This window comes from Ceratotherium simum, chromosome 10, assembly GCF_057802395.1.
Source record: "Ceratotherium simum simum isolate JZ-2026a chromosome 10, ASM5780239v1, whole genome shotgun sequence".
NCBI lineage: Eukaryota > Metazoa > Chordata > Mammalia > Perissodactyla > Rhinocerotidae > Ceratotherium > Ceratotherium simum.
The window spans coordinates 59,899,766-59,918,164 of NC_141909.1; the positions used below are offsets into that span (position 1 = coordinate 59,899,766).

The 18,399-nt window shown below is 39.5% G+C and overlaps 1 protein-coding gene across 6 annotated transcripts in view; it reads right to left on the reverse strand.

The window, feature by feature from the left end:
• The window catches only part of RCBTB2 (RCC1 and BTB domain containing protein 2), a 43,818-nt gene extending 25,731 nt beyond the window's left edge, over positions 1–18,087 (reverse strand). Inside the window, exons 1-5 of one of the 6 annotated variants that reach the window (XM_087436063.1) lie at positions 17,834–18,087; positions 9,560–9,658; positions 6,409–6,473; positions 426–581; positions 54–204 (exon numbers count right to left, since the gene is read on the reverse strand). In XM_087436063.1, the coding sequence (XP_087292189.1) occupies positions 54–204; positions 426–581; positions 6,409–6,450 (349 nt within the window). In that variant the 5' untranslated portion in view covers positions 6,451–6,473; positions 9,560–9,658; positions 17,834–18,087. Of the gene's footprint in view, positions 1–53; positions 205–425; positions 584–5,011; positions 5,061–6,408; positions 6,474–9,559; positions 9,659–16,968; positions 17,546–17,833 lie in introns of those variants that run through there. The other 5 variants (XM_087436065.1, XM_087436064.1, XM_087436066.1 and 2 more) reach the window with 5 other exon arrangements.
• Positions 18,088–18,399: the final 312 nt, after the last annotated feature.

Genomic DNA, 18,399 nt, shown 5'->3' on the forward strand with positions numbered 1-18,399 from the left:
TTTCTCCACAGACAAAGCCATGGCTAAAATTCTACACTGTGTTCCTAGGTTACCTGATGTTGCGAGGACAACGTGTGGACCACTCCCGTAGCTGAGGCAGGCTACTTTTTTGCCGGTTAAAGAATCCAGTCTCCGAGGTTCAATGGTGCTCTGGACGTCACCCAGTCCCAAACAGCCACAGCAGTTTGTGCCAAGCACAAAAATCTGCGGGAAAAACCATTGTTAGTTCAAGAAGTTCTATTTCTGACAAACCCGTAATTACATTCAGTCAGAGTCCTCCTAAAGCAAAACCGCTACATTATATAATAAGTAAGAATCTACTCTCCATGCTTTTTTTACCTTAATTCCTTAGTTCCCCCAAAATCTTCAATTTAGCAAATCCATTACTGAAAATACGAGTGGCTGAATTTTTCATTCAAAATTACCTCATCATTTACTGTAGTGTATAAAACTTCATTGCCAGCACTGCCAAAGACACAAGCCTGACGTATTAACTGCAGCTCTTCCTCAGAACAAAGGGAGAAAATTGGCCACTTTCCCACATCCAACATCTTCAAAGATGACAGAGTAGCCTGTACTGGCTGAAAAGGAAAAAATAAATACATATTGAGACTACTAATTAAAAAATTAAATTTTCTTTGCCCCTTTCACTTCTGAAGGAGAGTTAGCACCGGCTGAAGGAGGAAGAAGCTCTATCTAATTCTGGAGGCCTCTCACAGCTGCGGGAATTGCCTTTACACGCTCTACTGCGTCAGCACTGCTCTTAAGGCAACCAAGAGCCAGAGGCCCTGGGTGGAATCAGATCTCACCTATTAATTCTCCTCAAGGACACAGGAATCATTCAAGGCTGAACTTTGGGGAGCTGAATGTCTAGAAAGCACTTTAAGTGTTGGCTATGTTAAATGTAGCTCTGGGAACTAGGCAGGTTGTGAAGGCAGGGAAAAACAAGAGAGAGCACTCCTATTTCATCTGCTGCCTACGTCTTAACAAAAGTCTTTGGAAAAGAAAAATGATGAAGGTGACACCAAGGAAATGGTCCAGAAGTTTCTGTTCACTGGTCAGTTCTGACCTTCAGTTTGAGCAGCTGATGGGTTCCCTCATCCTCCCTCTCAGGTTTGGGGTTTGGTAGGAAGAAACACCCAGAAGTATGTGTATTCATTTGTTAGGGCTGCAATAACAAAGTACCACAAACTGAGTGGCTTAAACAACAGAAATTTATTTTTTCACAGTTCTGGAGGCTAGAAGTTCACAATCAAGGTATCAGCTATTTGACTCCTTCTGAGGGTTGTGACAGAAAGATCTGTTTCAGGCCTTTCCCCTTAGCTTGTAGATGGCTGTCTTCTCCCTGTGTGTTCATATCATCTTCCCTCTATGCATGTCTGTCTCTGTGTCCAGATTTCTCCTTTTTTTTTTTTATAATTTTATTTATTTATTTTTTTCCCCCAAAGCCCCAGTAGATTGTTGTATGTCATAGCTGCACGTCCTTCTATTTGCTGTATGTGGGACGCGGCCTCAGCATGGCCGGAGAAGAAGTGCGTCGGTGCGCACCCAGGATCCGAACCTGGGCCGCCAGCAGCGGAGCGCGCTCACTTAACCGCTAAGCCATGGGGCCAGCCCCAGATTTCTCCTTTTCATAAGGACACTAGTTATAGTAAATTAGGGCTCACCCTAATGACGTCATCTTAGCTAAACTAATTACATCTGCAATGACCCCACTTTCAAATAACGTCACCTGAAGTCAGGGAGTCTTAGTTCTTTCGGGCTGCTATAATAAAATACCATAGACTGGGGGGCTTATAAACAACAAAAATTTATTTCTCACAGTTCTGGAGGCTGGGAAGTCCAAGATCAAGGTGCCAGAATGGTCATGTTCTGATGAGACAACCTTCCCGGTTTATAGCCAGTGCCTTCTCACTGTGTCTTCAAGTGGTGGAAGGGGCTAGGGATCTGCCTGAAGCCCCTTTTATAAAGCACTAATCCCATTCATGAGGGCTCCCCTCATGACTTAGGCACCTCCCAAAGGCCCCACCTTCTGATACCATCACCTTTGGGGGTTAGGATTTCAACATACGAATTTTGGGGGGACTCAATTAAACCCATAACAGCATACATTAAGATCATGAGCATTCGCACTCCCATAAGAGCATGCAATATGGAAATTATAAAGCTGTTTTAAAGAGAGCTTTTATTTATTTGCTATAACGGAATCATTTTTTCTTATGTACTCTTCAACTTTCAAAAATTTTGAAGATTACAATAAGATGCATAAACAGCCAATATGCCTACCAAATGGCATGTTTGGTCATTTCCCTCAATAATCACCACACTTCACCATACTCTTGCTTAATCTAAAGAAGCAAAGGATTTTCTAAGGCCTGTCTTTCCCATCAGCTATTAAGTCAACCTTACCAGGAATGAGTTCTGGTAGAGAGCTGATTGGACTAGCTACTTGTTTTCTACAGACCTGAAAGGGTATTTGTCCCTTCTACCTTAGGAGTCAAGGTGAGGATCTATATATTTATTATGAGGAACTGGCTCACAAGATTATGGAGGCTCAGAAGTCCCATGATCCACAATCTGCATCTGTATTCAATCCCAGTCTAAAGGCCTGGGAACGAGGGAGACAATGATGTAAACCCTAGTCCAAGGGCAGGAGAAGATGAGAGGAGATGCCCCAGATCAATCAGTGAGGCAGCAAAAAAGGGATGAATTCCTCCTTCCTCCCCTTTTGTTCTATTCGGGCCCTCAATGCACTGGATGATGCCCACCCACACTGGGGAGGGCAAACCATTTACTCAGTCCACCAACTCAAATGCTGTTCTCATCTGGAAACACCCTCACAGACACACCCAAAAACAGTGTTTAATCTGGGCATCAGTGGCCCACTCAAGTTGACATGTAAAATTAACTATCACACCACGTGAAGACACACAGTGAAAAAGGCCACGTGATAATGGAAGCAGAGATTGGAGTGATCCAGCTCCAAGTCCAGGAACACCAAGGATTGCCAAGAGCCACCAGAAGCCGAGAAGAGGGAAGGCAGGCTTCTTCCCTAGAGCCTTCAGAGAGCATGGCCCTGCTGACACCTTGATTTCAGACTTCCGGCCTCCAGAACTGTAAGAGAACAAATTTCTGTTGTTTTAAGCCACAAAGTTTGTGGTACTTTGTTAGGGCAGCCCTAGGAAAGGAATACAGAGGGTAAGCAGCTTGTCACTGCTAACAGCATCGCCTTCAGCTAGTGGCAGAGCCTGAACCAGGGCAGCTTCCTTGATGTCACTCGAACTCTAAGACCCCATCCCAACAATGACATCATCTACTATCTTTTGGGCAGCACCCAAAGCCACTATAGAGCAAAGGACAGAATCTCATTATGTTAGCTTTTAGTCTAAGCTTCTACTTTAAATTACTCACCTCCTTATATCATAAAGGAGCCTTATTTTTTATGAGGTCTTCATTTTAATTCTTTTTCCTATTTAAGTCTATAAATTTCAAAAAGAACAATGTTTGGGATATGGCATCAAATATTTAATGTAGATGTGCTAATGTGCTAGTTAACATTTGAGTTCTTATATATTATTTCTAATCTTCACAATTGTAGGACATAGATTTTGCTATCCTCATTTTACATATGAGGAAACTGAGGCACAGAGAGACGAAGTAATCCTCCAAGATCACTAGCTTCTAAGGGAGTGAGCCCAGATTTCTTTCCACACATCATCCGTTGCTGAGTAAAAAGTTCACATAAAAAGTTATACTATTGGTAGACCCATGTTTGCTTGCATTTGCAGAGCTTGGCTTTTGTTCTCATAAAGTCCTTAATGAACAGGGCAGTAATACCCACTGTGGGTTGTCTTCCACGAACAGCACAGATGGCAATATACAATGAGAAAATAAGCAGCAATACAATGATTGATCGCTACCTCATTTTTTCCTTTCAAGCAGATTTCTGGATTTCAACCTGCCCTGCTACAATATCAAGTGGTTTCTTACATGCCTAGAATCACGTAGTAAATCCAACCAGCTCCTAAATACCTGTCTACAAATGGCTAGTTCTGAACATTCTTCCTGGCACACCTGTACAAAACCTACAGTACCTAGCCTGTGACTCCACTGACCACTGGGATTCCACTGTGTGTGTTTGTAAGGTCACCTGCAGTTGCACGTCTGTTAAAGGATGCTACTGGTTAAGACAATGTTGGGTATCATCGAACATTTACTGTCAGACAGTATTCATCACAGTGTCATAGAGTATCACTGAACATTCATTGAGTGTCAGATACTAAAGATATAAAAATGAGACACAATCACTCCCTTCAAGGAACTCACAATTTAATAGAAAACAAGTAATTACAATACAACCAAAGTACAATGGCAGTGTGAATATGTTGCTTTTTAAAATCTCTGTCAGAAGGCTGGCTGCTGGAGGTTAGTCACCAAAATTCACTTTTTCTAAGTCTGTGGGCGAACTATTTCACAGGGACTTAATTTATGAAATGCATATGTTTACACTTTTTTGAAGTAAATATTTAATATCAGTCTCAAGGAATTGAAGCATCTTTGTTCACAGAAGAAAAATACATTCTTCTGTCCAGCACAATCATGAGTGTATATAGTTGTATGCGTTGTATATATTACACAATATATAAATATCTAGTATAGATGTATACCTTGTATATATACATTGTGTATATGATAAGAGTGTATATAGTATAAGGATTTACCCACAGCACCTGGTAGGAGCCTAAATCACACCGCAGCAGTGGTCTCTGCAGCAGGCACCCAGCTACCTCTGTGCCCAACTGTTAAGTAAGGGATTAGGTGAGCAAGAGCCAAGAGTGGGCAATAGAAAAATCTGTATGGAGAAGAAAGCACTACGAGGGAATGAGAGCTTGCCAATATACATCATCAAGATTCCCTTCTTAGAATTCACAGTCCTAGTTTGGCCCAGGTAACCCTCCTTCCCGCACATAACACTACCAGAGGTGAGAATTAATCCCAGGCCAGTTTTCCTTCACTACTTTGCTCACACCCAGTCCACTTCCCCCATCTTTCGCTGGCATCTGTTTTGGAAATGCAAAGTAGCGAAATTTTAATATTAGCTCAAGGAAAACATAGTTAAGGAAATATAGCTCCACAAAGTTAGAAACCAAAATACATTTTTATTATTCCCTTGAGTGTGTGCTACCTGGGTAACTCTGCTTCTCCATCAATATGAAGAACCAAGTAGATATGATACTTCACTTAACTACAGATAATTATTAAGTTGTCACAGTTCAATTTAAAATACAGCATATGGAAATAGAATTAAAATTACACGTTGGGCATGCCTAGCAAAAAAATTTCTTAAAAAGAAATCCACCAACAGCTCACCCTTTGAGGATTTCCTGGCAGTTTAAACTGTATACTTTAAAGTTTACAGTTTAAAGTAAACTTTAAAGTTAAAGTAAACTTTAACTTTACTGTATAAAGTAAAGTTACTTTATACAACACTTTGGATGTAATAAAGTAATTTCATTGCTAATTCTGTGAGTCTGTGTTTTTATTTTACAGAATTTGTTCCCCCCAAAATTAGGCATTTTTCTATTAACATTTTATAGATTCTCAAGTTCTATACATTACTTTTCTAAGCTACTTTTGGACTTTCTGACAAGGGCTCACAAACGAGCACTTCAAGTCAGCACATGGTAATTCTGTGGTTCAGTTTCAGAAGCTTTGTACACCATGCTGGCTCTGCATAATTATTTACATCTTTTACTGCATTATGACTATATTTTATTAAAAAAACAATGGAAAACAGAAAAGTGAAAGTTAATAGTCGCAGTTAATATTAAGCTGTTAATAATGAAGAGCAGATATTTTGTAAATTCATATAATTAACACAAGATGGAAATCAATGTGCATGCTAAAAGATATGAAACTTTTAACATCACTTGGACACTGACTGGACTGAAGCTGGTTGACTGTAATGTTCAGATGTGATGAAAAAGAAATAAATTGAAGAATACCTATGAGAAATTAAAAACATGTCATTTAAGATTAGGCATCTTATAATCTTTTTAACTCTCTAGGAATAGAGTAAACACTGCTCAACTCAGACCCTTGTGCAGGACAGCGTTATCTGTGAAAGTAAGGGATGGCCTGCAGTCCTCATGCAGCTCAAACGTCACCAGCTCTGGGAACCCTTTCTCTACCCCTCAGACAACATCCATAGTTCCCTGCTGGCCCCTTTACCCTTAGCATTCTATACACCCACAATAATTATCTGTCGGCATCTTAGTCACTACACTGTGAGCCCCCAATGACAGAAACTAGCTCATTGATCTTCCTGTCAGATGACCAACAGATGTTTGATCAAGTACGTTTCATGCGACAGAAAATACATGCTCCAAGGGCATGATTTTTTCTAACCTTGCCACTTTCTCCATAGAAAAGGGGAAGTTCTTCTTCCATATGGACTCAGTCCTGTGCAGTCCCTGAGGAGAAAGTATGTGGTAAAATCAGGGTCCCATATGTTGAATGAAACTAGGCAGGTTAAAATTACTTCTAATTAACAGAGAAAATAAGCTAAGCTCAAACATGGCGAAGGGAAGATAAGGGAATTAAGTTTTAAGCATGGGAGTTAACAGCTATAAAACCCAAAACGTGTTTTAACTGTTCTGGAACTACCACGTGGCCTCTTATGGGAATCCTCCTGCTCAGGTCTGGAAAAGTAATCCCAGAATAAATGTAGATTCTTAAATCCATAAGGAAATAAGGAGAAATTTTTCATTTCAGAGTTGACTTCCTATAGATAAGGAAAAGTATATTTTAGACCTTGGTCAAATCTTCCCTGCGATTGGAAAGTTCCAAATCACTGTGAAGAGCAGACTTATCAATTCTCAGCTCCACTGAAGAGCATATGATTTGCTAAGCTGGAAAAAAAGAAAGAGGAGGAATGAATGAAAAGGATGAAAGGATGAATGAATGAATGTGGCTTTGTTACCCTAGGCTTTAACAACAAAAAATCTAAAACAACAGCCACCAAGTATGTGGCAACAGCACTGACCGTTCTTACTTTAATTAACCATCTCCACATGACTACCTTCTACCACTAGAAGTAACAGCAGAAACAGCCCTATCGGAAGATATGCAGCATGCCTGGACTGCGGTTCAGTTGTTACATGCTTAACTATCTCACCACTAAAAATAAATATAAATAAGTATTCTCTCTCCCCCAAAAAGAAATTTAATGAAATTATATTTAATATGTTGATTTTTCTGATTTATTAGGTTGGGTTCTATTCTCTCAAATATAATCCATATTTCAAGTACCATCATCAGAACATTTTATCTGAGATTATCTACAAGCAGTTAGAACCTTATAATAGACAGATAAAAAAAGAATAATCAAAATAAGGTCAAGGTTTAACAATGTTCCTTATCAATGTTTTATATGCCCTTGAGGATAGTGGTAAAATATTGTTTTCCTCAGCTATAAAAAGGTCTCTCCGAATATAAGGCATAATAGTATATTCAGAATAATTATAACTCAAATGATGGCAATTAATACAAATCATTATTTCTAATGTTTGGAAAAGGTATGTTTGTTTTTAAAAGGATCATTTAGAATTCTCTCACCTATAAATTCATCAAACTTGATCTAGTTGCCAATATGGAAAGATAATTTCATGTGACAGTCATTCCTATACGATCTGTCTTCTCCATTAATTTGCAAGCTCTTTAAGAGAGGGGACCATGACTCATTCAGTGTTATAAATGCCACAGCCCACGGCTCAGAGTAGAACACAATATATTCGTTGCAAGCATCCCCTGAATACAGCTCTTTGTAGACTGGAAACTGCCTATATTGGGGATTCTTTTCTTTTTGCCTCATCCTAACTGGAAATACCTTTTCCATATCTGCCCCAAGTTTACTAAAATAAAAAATAAAAAGAGAGAGGAAAGAGAAGAAGGAGGAAGAGAAGAGAAGAAAGAGGAAGAGAATAGAAAGGAGAAGAGTAGAGGAAGGGAATTCAAAGGCAAAACAAGGAAATGAACAAGAGAAGGAAAAGGGAACAAAGCAGAGATGTAACTGCCCCTCACAGTCCCTGAGGCCACCTCTGTTCCTCGCAGAAGGGAAATCTCAGCTAATATGCTAAGATCATTGAACAGTAATCCTGGGTTTTGTTTTGGTTTTTTTCCCACCTCATCCCTCTTTTGCAGGTAACCAATTTCACTGGTTTCTGGTTTATTCTTCCTCTGTTTCTTTTTGCAAAAATATGCAGATACATGTATGTGTTTTTATTTCCCAACTCCTTCGTACACAAAAAATAGCATACTTTACCATTTTGCAATTTGCTTTTTTTTTCACTCAAAAATATATCCTGGAAATCACTCCATATCAGTCAACAGAGATTTTTTTTTAACACCACATATCCTGGGTTTTTAAGGAGGGAAATAAATAGCTCTTTTCTATGTCTTTTGATCAGTTTCAAATATAATAACTCTTTAAAAATTAGAATGGTGAAAAATAGGCCATTCTGTTTATTTGACTAATCAGGTTAAGACATAACTGCACGCATGGTATATGAAAATTACTATAATCAAAGAAATAACATTCAGTAAGATTCAATTAACACTAAATATAAGATTAACATAAATTCATTTTTGTTGATCAGAATGGCCTTGAAGATTTAAAAATGATTCAAGATTAATTACTGTTGTACAGTACTATGAAAAAAATGTTGAATTCTCTAGCATTGTGGAAAACGGTTGCCTTTTTTTTTTTTTTTAAACATTATTCCAATGTGATACAAACATAATAGAGAAAACTAGCTTCCCCGATCTGCACTACTTGAAGAATATAGTTTGTGGAATATATGGGAGGATTATACTTATCTTATTCTGTAATCTACATGATCTCACCAGGCTATTATTAACATCAATGTTATAGTAGTATATAAATATATACTTCTTAAAAGTTCACAATATACATACAGAATACCACATCATGATGTGATAAACATGAATTCTAAATAACAGCAACAACAACAACAGTTAAACAGTTACCCTGTGGCAGGCACTCAGTCCCTTACATTATCTCATTTAATCTTTACAATAAATAGCCAAAAGAAACAGGTATAATCAATGCCTCCGTTTACAGATGTTTCAGTAACTTGACCAACAGTCACCAGCCAGTCAGGGTCAGAGCCAGTACTTGAACCCAGGATTAATTCCAAAGCCCTTGCTCTTGGACTCCACCCTGTACTGCAAGGGTATTTTAAGTTTTCCTGTGTACATTCCAAACAGGAATGAATGTGGCTTTGTTATCCTAGGCCTAGGTTTATTTATTTATTTATTTATTTATTTATTTATTTATTTGTATCAATGTCATAATAGTTTATAACATTGTGAAATTTCAGTTGTACATTACTGTCAGTCACCATATAAATGTGTCCCTTCACTCCTTGTGCCCACCCCCCAACCCCCTTTCCTCTGGTAACCACCAAACTGTTCTCTGTCCCAAACAGTTTTATTTTGTACTGTCTGGTTGGGAACGCTCCCCCAAAAACGTTTGTACCTGATTGTTTTAAATTTCTGGAGCCCAGTATTCTGTCATCTTTAATCCTGTTCCTTCTAGATCCTTGTCAAGTTGTCTTCTAGGGTAAGGCTAATGTGCCTGAAAATATAAATACACAAATAAATTCTATTAGAGAAAAACACAGAAGGAAAAGAATACATCATCTTGCAACTCTAACCATTATTTATCTGCAAAAAACACAGTTTAAAAATTGTCTCAGCTCTATTTATTATTAAAAAGTCAGCAGTAGAGGTGCTCAATTATAAAAAAAATATTAATATTGTGGAATATAACTTTCAGATATTATTGGGAGAGGGGTTCAACAATTTGGACACCAAAACATGAGAAAACACTAAAGAAAGTTTAATCTATAGAATCTGAACATAAAAAAATACAAGAGAAACCATCTGGAATGTGAACAAAGCAAAACTTTCAAACTTTTGGAAGAAAGTACAGAAAATACCTTTATGACCTCAGGGCAAGGAAAGGTTTCTTAAATAAGACACAAACATAAACCACAAAGAAAAGACTGGTAAATTTTACTACATTAAACCTTAAAACTTTGGCATAATAAAAGACAAAATGAACAGAGGGAAATATGCACAGCACGGGAGAAGATATTTTCAACACCTATAACTGTAGCTGACAAAGGATTAGTATCCAGAATATATAAAGAATACCTAAAAATTAGTAAGAAAAAGACAAACAATAAAATTTAGAAATGGGCAAAGGATACAGGCAATTCACAGAAGAAAGAATTAACAAACATATTAAAAGGTGCTCAAATTCATCATGGAATTTATCACAGAAATGCAATCACAATGAGACAGATCTCATCCATCAGATCTATAAAACTAAAGGGGGACAATACCAGGTGTTGGCGAGGATGCAGATCGAAAGGCACACTCATATTGCTAGAGGGAATGTAAACTGGTACAATCACTTTAGAGAGCAACTCAACAATATTTAGGCCAGAGCAATGTCTTTCAATCTTTTTTGATACATATATGTACTTGAAACAAAAGTTTCACAAAGTAATTTTTACTCTTACTACATGAGATGCTTAAGGATATCTTTTCTATTTTTTCTATTTTACTCTATTCTATTCTACCCTACCCTATCCTATGTATCCTTTTCTATTTTATTTTAAAAAGAAAATGCTGGTCTCAGTCCACTAAAATAATTTCAAGATCACTTATAAGTTACGCCTTGTAGCATGGAAAACACTGGCCTAGATGAACCCTAGAGTATATACACAATTGTTTGCAATAGCAAGAAACTAGAAATAGCAGACAGAATTAATCAACAGGTTACATCAATGGAATTTATAATCTGTGGCATGTGCATACCACACAGCAATTAAAATAAATTATCTAGAATCAACACAGATAAATCTCCAAAACAACTTTGACTAAAAATCACTAAGTCACAGAATGATACACACGGTACACTATTTGATCAAGTTTTAAAACACGCAGAAAACAACACTATTTTAATGTGTTAGGATACTAATATATGCATGGCTGAACTCTAATATGAATTTTTTCATAGGAAAGTTTTGATGGAGGTAATGCGAAAGATAAAATTTACCATGTAATTCTATCCATGAATTGGTATGATTTGGCTCTTTCATCTGAAAAGACACTTTTCAAGATTTTAAGCTTAAATTAATCATCTAAATATGGAAGGTAAGGTTACTCAATGTTAAGGAAAACAAAATTTTAGAATCAGAATACCACCATTCTAATATTGCCTTTAACATGGATATAGGAATTCAATAAAGGTTTGATAATGACAACTCATGAATCACAATTTCTTTCACCATCAGTAAAATAAAATTTTATTAATACCATAGGAAAATAATAACTAAATAACACCAAGTATTGTATCTTAAATGCCATGAAAACAAAACTGGATATAGAAAAAAGTTTACTATTAGCATATCAGAATGGCAAAAATGTGTTTTCTACTTCTGGTCTAAATCTGCTTACAAATTTCCTTCTTTTCTGCACAGGAAGGCAATGTTTCTTGTAGACCCAGGGCAGAGGCTGGCCTTTGTATTGGGATGATCTTCTTCATAGTGATAGTGTCACAGCATAAGATCCTCCCATATGATACTTACTATATGTTACTTCATTGCTTTTTTCCTTACATGTTTTTTGGGATATATGCCTTGGCTCGTGCATATAGTTAATTATTCATATTAAAAAATGCTTTGTGCTTTGGGGCCAGCCCGGTGGCATAGTGGTTAAGTTCACGCATTCTGCTTCATCAGCCCAGAGTTCACAGGTTTGGATCTCAGGCACGAACCTATGCACCACTCATCGAGCCATGCTGTGTCAGCATCCCACAGACAAAATGGAGGATGGGCACAAATGTTAGCTTAGGGACAATCTGCCTTAGCAAAAAGAGGAAAGACAGACAGCAGACATTAGCTCAGGGCCAATCTTCCTCACCAAAAAAAAAAAAAAAAAAAAAGCCTTGTGCTTTGCAAAATATTTTCTTATGCATTTTCTCACTTTTTTTAAATGTAACTTAAAAAACTATGTTATTATAGAATCTTAGCGATATTTGCCTTCTTATATAAAAAGAAAATGGGAGAGTAAGTACCTTCTCCAAACAGAAGCTCCTGCCATTGATCTCTACATTTAGAGGGTCCAAACTGGACACTCAAGGGCAAATGTTGACAGTTTTTGCAAGAGTATTTTTCAAAACCAAATACAGATCAACAAAGGTAATCTTTAGCATGACATTTCCTACTTTGGCTGTTTTCCTAAACTTGTATACGGTCACATGTCGCTTAACGATGGGGATACCTTATGAGAAATGCATCGTTAGGCACAATCAGTCATTGTGCGAACATCACAGAGTGTACTTACACAAACCTAAATGGTATAGCATACTACACACCCAGGCTATATGGTACTAATCTTATGGGACCACCATCGTATATGCGGTCTGCCGTTGACTGAAATTTTGTTATGCAATGCATGACTGTAGTTCAATAATTTATTTTCAAATTATCCCTGTTTGGGACAGATAATTCTTTATTCTTATATATTATATTCAGAGAGTTTTCCCTACTCTTAATAACTACACAGTTGCAGACTAGTAGACAAGAAGACAGTCTTTTGATAACTGAACGTGATAGACATATCCATTCCTAACCCTCTCAAAGAACAGGACAAATAATTCATTGCTCAATAGAAAGCATATAACAGGCAATCACTACATATTATTGTTGGTAAAGTAATCAGTATTAATTAGTGTGTCTGCTAATATGGCAATGTGTCATATTACTTGGTAATACCTCTGACCTAAATGATTTAAACTGATAATAGGACATACATTCATTTGCCTAATTCATTCAACAAACATTGATTTGGTGCTTATAGTAGGCACTAAGCTGAAAGCAAATACATAAAAGAAAAAACAAAACAGTGTGGAGCAAAATGATATCCAGCTTGTAGGTGCTTGTTATCAACATTACCCCAACCCAATGGTATTTGTGGGCTTTATGAACTAATAAACTAGACACACTGTATTTATTACAGCAAGGCATTTTCCACAGATATTGATATTTTGCAGTTAAACAGGAGCTTCTAAATGCTGATCACTGTTCTCTAGAAGTGATCCCAGAAGAAAAAGTGAAAAAAACAGGAATTTCTGCAGAGGAAGCCTAATGCTAAGGGCTATTTTTTTTTTTATTCAACTTAATAACATGAGGTCAACTCTAAAGCTATGCTTGAGAAAACATAATATATAAAAAAAGTTTTCTTGCAATATAGAACTCGATGCTTTTAACAAATTCTCCCATCTGGGCAACACAGTCGACGATGCTTTTATAATCAATGAAACTGGACATTAAAGAAAACCAATGTCTTGTAGGACACCAGCATGCAGTTTACAGCATCAGTGTGTTAATGAGCTCCAGACAAGTAAACGTCAATGGGGTGATGAAGGTTCCCACTATATGCTTAGCTGAGTCATTAAATGGTTTGTCATCTGCAGGTTAAGTTAGAAATAATATAAATATAATATAAAATAATTAAACATGATCCAAATTGTCACTTGCAAAAAAGGATGATAGCTATAATTTAGCTCCACTTGAATGAGATGAGATAAGTCAATGACCACACTAAGATCGCTACTCAGCTGCTAACTAAGGTGGAAGAACTATAAATAGAATGGACAAAACTAAAAAACTAAAACTAAAGCACAACCTCAAAGGAAATGGTACTGTTAGGGGTGGCCCCACCGTGTCGCAGTTAAGACCAGCGCGTTCTGCTTTGGTGGCTGGGAGTTTGTGGGTTCGAATCTCAGGCGTGAACTTACACCACTCCTCAAGCCATGCTGTGGCAGCAACCCACATACAAAATAGAGGAAGACTGGCACAGATGTTAGCTCAGGGCTAATCGTCCTGAAGCCAAAAAAGAGAAGATTGGCCACAGATGTTAGCTCAGGGCAAATCTTCCTCGTCGGAAAAAAAAAAAAAAAAGAAATGGTATTGCCATATTTTTATGATAAACAGCAAACTGACTTGTAGAAGACAGAAACAGTTGCTATTTTAATTATTTCTTTGAAAAAGGTTTCCAAATTTCACCAAGTGATGAAGCAGATCTTCAGTCCAAAGCAAAGTTGCACTTAGTTTGAAGAAATTACTGAGCTCATCAACACTGGTCTTTTCAACCACATACAGCAAAAGCGTCCCTTTCAAACGTGAAAAATAATCAACATAAACTATACAAATATTTTTAGATTGTTATACTAGCTAAAATGAATTGATATTTGAGACGCTTGTAAATCCATTCGAAATTTGGGTCCTTACAGATCTAATACAATAAAAAAAAAATTCTAACATGCCTATTAAATAGAATCCTCACTGTTAAAGATCTTTGCCCCACAACGTAAATATTCCTTCAACATGATAGGCCCTCTTGGCTTTGGCTCATTTCCATTTGGGATTCATTTTGTTCAGCATCAAATACATTCAGCATAATACAGGACATATTATAATGTGGTCAAAATTTATGATTTACTCACATACTGTCATCCTCCAGTACCTGTCAAAACGTCCTCCATGGGGAGATATACATAACAGATATTAGCTCAGGTTAGATTAGCAAGGCTGAAGACATAAAAGACACACACTCCAATGCCATATTAATGCTGAAAAAAACTGTCTTAAATTTCCTGGAAACTTTCACGTTGTTAAGATGGGATCACCATGTGAACTAGACACATTCTTTCTGGATAATGAAAGAAAGAAGGATCATATCAGCCTTCCACTCGAGGACACTATGAATATCTGTTTCAGGGAGGCACCTGAAGTAAAGGTGCCTCCTTTGAAGTAAAGATCCCCATCTATTTTCAGCCTTGAACAGGAGTCCTTGATGTCACTCTGCGACCCCAATAATTCCATTCCTGGTCTCCTATCTCTCTTGCCTGGTCAATTTTGATTTATAGCAATTCAACTCCAGTAAACCTCAAAAATAGCAGTATCTTAGGGGCATTTTAATTTCACTTTAGCCAAGTGATAAAACCGACATTAAATATGACAAACTCCTAAAGGCATAAGCAAATCCCATGAGTACCCTACATTTATAGGTCTAGATGAATAGTTTGTCATATTTAAACACAGTGTTTGTAATCAACTTAAGTAAAGGACCCAAAGGGAAACATACTCTACTTTCTGAAATCGTTTCTCTCTATCAGCCTCTCTCTCTAACCATCCTTTAATTATGGACTGAAATTTCGTTAAGCTTTTCCGGTTCATTCAGAAATCTCTAAGAGCAATAATTTAATACCTTAAAGCATGACATCATACCAGGTGAATCTTCAACACAGTTTCAAATATAGAAAAGCAATGACCACTCTTGGAAACAACTTCGCTAGTCATCCATAGTCAGAGGGACATTAAGAAGCAATTGCAAAGTGCAGTAAAATGTGAAGAAGATATATTATTTTTCTCAACACATCTGTAGTATTCGTTTGTCTAGTCTCTTCCATTTAAGAGCCCAGTCTCTTCATTTGATGTGCTGAGTTAAATTGTAAAATCCCGAATAGTTTGAACTCAATTTGGAAAAAAATTTTTTTCACCTATATACTATAAAGGATGGTTACATTTGTCACAATGGTCATGCTGTGGGCCCCCATGAAAAACATAGTAGAGAATGGTAAGGAACATTTTCTCTGAACACTAGTTCTCCATCTTGAACATCGCCTTCGGTTTATCATTCAGACCCACCATAACCATGCTGTTTAAAATCGCACCCACCCCAAACCTACACTCTCAGCCCCCTTCTCTGCTCTGCTTTTTTATTTTTCATTGCACTTATAATTTTCTCTCATAAATAAATATGTTTATTGTTAATCATTCTTTGCTAGAACGTAAGCTTCAGAGGGAAAGGATCTTTGCCTATTTTGTTCACTAACATACTCTAAACATCTAGACAGGCCCTGATACAAAGTAGTCACTCAATAAATGTTTGTTGAAAGAAGGAATGAATGCACCTTGAAAGTTAAGTGCATAATATTTCTGGAGTCAGATCTCAATTTCATTTATACAGTCAAACATCTACTGAGCTCTGATTATGAGGGAGACAGATCATACACATAAAAATACATATCAGACCGCGATAAATGCTACAAAGCCAAATACAGCAGGGTAAGAGAGAGAGCAGTGGCTATTTTAGATGAGGTAGTCACCTCTCTGAAGCGATAGCAATTGTTTTCAGACTTGAACGAAGTTGGGTGCCATGCAGATTTGGATGGAGGAGGAAAGTGAGCTTTGAACGTGGAGGAAACAGCAAATGCATAGGCCGTAGAGTGGAGGCCAACCTGGTAAGCCCAGCAACAGCAGTAAGGCCTGCGTGGTGGGGGTGGGGTATGCAAAAATGTATCATTCCAATTGCCTTTACTTAATAACATGTATATACTGCCTAGTGCCATGATAAAGATTACATTTCACCTACAGTCTCAGATTCTCTGATAGTAAATGCTTCTTCTATTCCAGCCCCCAAATGTCTGTAGCAGCACATCATACAAGATTACAAGGCACACAATAATGACATTGTTAAAAACCGTTCTAAGTAGCCCCAGGAGCCACGAAACGGACTTAACTAAGTACCACTGCCCAGGAAGGTGTAAAGCCAAGCAGGAACTTAGTACTAGAAGGGTGCAAAGCCAGGAGGCTCAATAAACATTTAAAGTGACTGTCAGTTCTGAGTCTGGGGGAAAGAGCGTCCTTCCAAAGCACCGTTTGTGAACTCTACCACTTTTATTCAGCTCTGACAAGGATTAAGGCAGCTCTACGACATGCATTTTGTTAACAGTCCTGGACTCGAACTGTTCTGAAATTTTCTGCAATTTCCCAAAGAACAAAAGCAAAATGTTCACTCTGAACTCGCCTTCCAACTCAAGCAGGAAGTTCTTTCTCGGCTAAGGCGGAGCACTTGGAAAGTTTTCAGCGTCTGGAAATCTCTATTTCCGGGGCTGAGCAGAGCAGTTATCTTCTGGTTTAAAATAAAGACTTATGGCGATTTCTCCCCGTCCCTCCACAGCAGTTCCCAGATAGCTCCGCCTAGCTTGGTCAAACTTTCTTTGCTATCCCTCGACCTCAGGACTAAATGTCGAAGGCATAATACTGAGTTAGCGAGCCGGTTCGGGTCCCGGGAGCTAGGTGAATAGATTTACGGGACGACAGCCGGAGGTCGTGGCGACAGAAATGACAACAGCAGCAGCCTACGCGAAGCGGAGAGTTGGGAGGGAAGGTGAAACTCCGAGGCAGGTGCCTCCCCCAGGATCCGGGACGACCCCCAGCCGTGCTGGCCCAACACGGGGAAGCCTCCAGCAGACAGACAGCTCTGAGGCGAAGCCAAAGCCGACCTTCTCCAGGGCACGCCAGCTCCGCCCGCGGACTTGCGCATGCGCTGCGCCGCCTCGGCCCGCGGCCTGGGTCGGGGTACAATCCCGGAGCCGGCTCCCACCACGCCAGAAGGTTTGCGCACGCGCGGAGACGCCTCGGCCCTTGGCCTGGGCAGGGGGGCCGCGCCAGAGCCCCACGCTCGGGCCCCCGCCTGCGGACTTGCGCACGCGCGGAGACGCCTAGGCCCACTGCACGCCCCAGGGGCTGCCCCTCAGCGGTCGCCTCGCCCTGGGGCTCGGGTAGGGGTGGCGAGGAGATGTGGCCCGCCGGAAGGGGATCTGAGAGCAGCCCCCGCGTCAAACCCCGCGCCCCCTCTTGACCCCCCAGGCCAAACCCTGTGCCATTACCTCAGCGCAGGCCCGAGCCGCTTCCGCTCCGCCTCCTGGGTCGCTGTTACTGCTCGGTCGGGGGCCCGGCGCAGCGACTAGTTGGCGCCTCCCCCTGAAGTGGCTCGGCCTCGGCGGGCTGCGCTCGCGTGCCCAGCCGGGGAGGGGAGGCTGGGGGGGAGCTCACACGAGGGGAGGGGGCCGCCTCCTCTCCTCTCCGGCTGCCCACTGCCGCCCCCGCCCCTTTCTCGCTGACTCCTCTCGGAGCGGACCCCTAGGACTGGACAACGCCTCCCCCGCTGGGTTCATCTCCACCCTCTTCCTGGAGATTTTCCTGTGGGACGCCCTCACCTTCTCCAGGATTCTGGTCCCCAAAGTCTTGGGAATTTGGAGCTGCCTGTCTCGGGAGTATAAGGCGCGCATGTGATGCTGTGGGCAACCTTTTCTACATTCCCTCTCCCACAGTCTGTCCCAGCTTTTCTAGTGGTGGTCCCTCCATCAGGGAGCCCACATCACTTAATCACACGGTTTCGCCCTGCTTTCACCTCACTGCTGTGGTTCCGAAGTCCTGTAATAATGAGTGATGT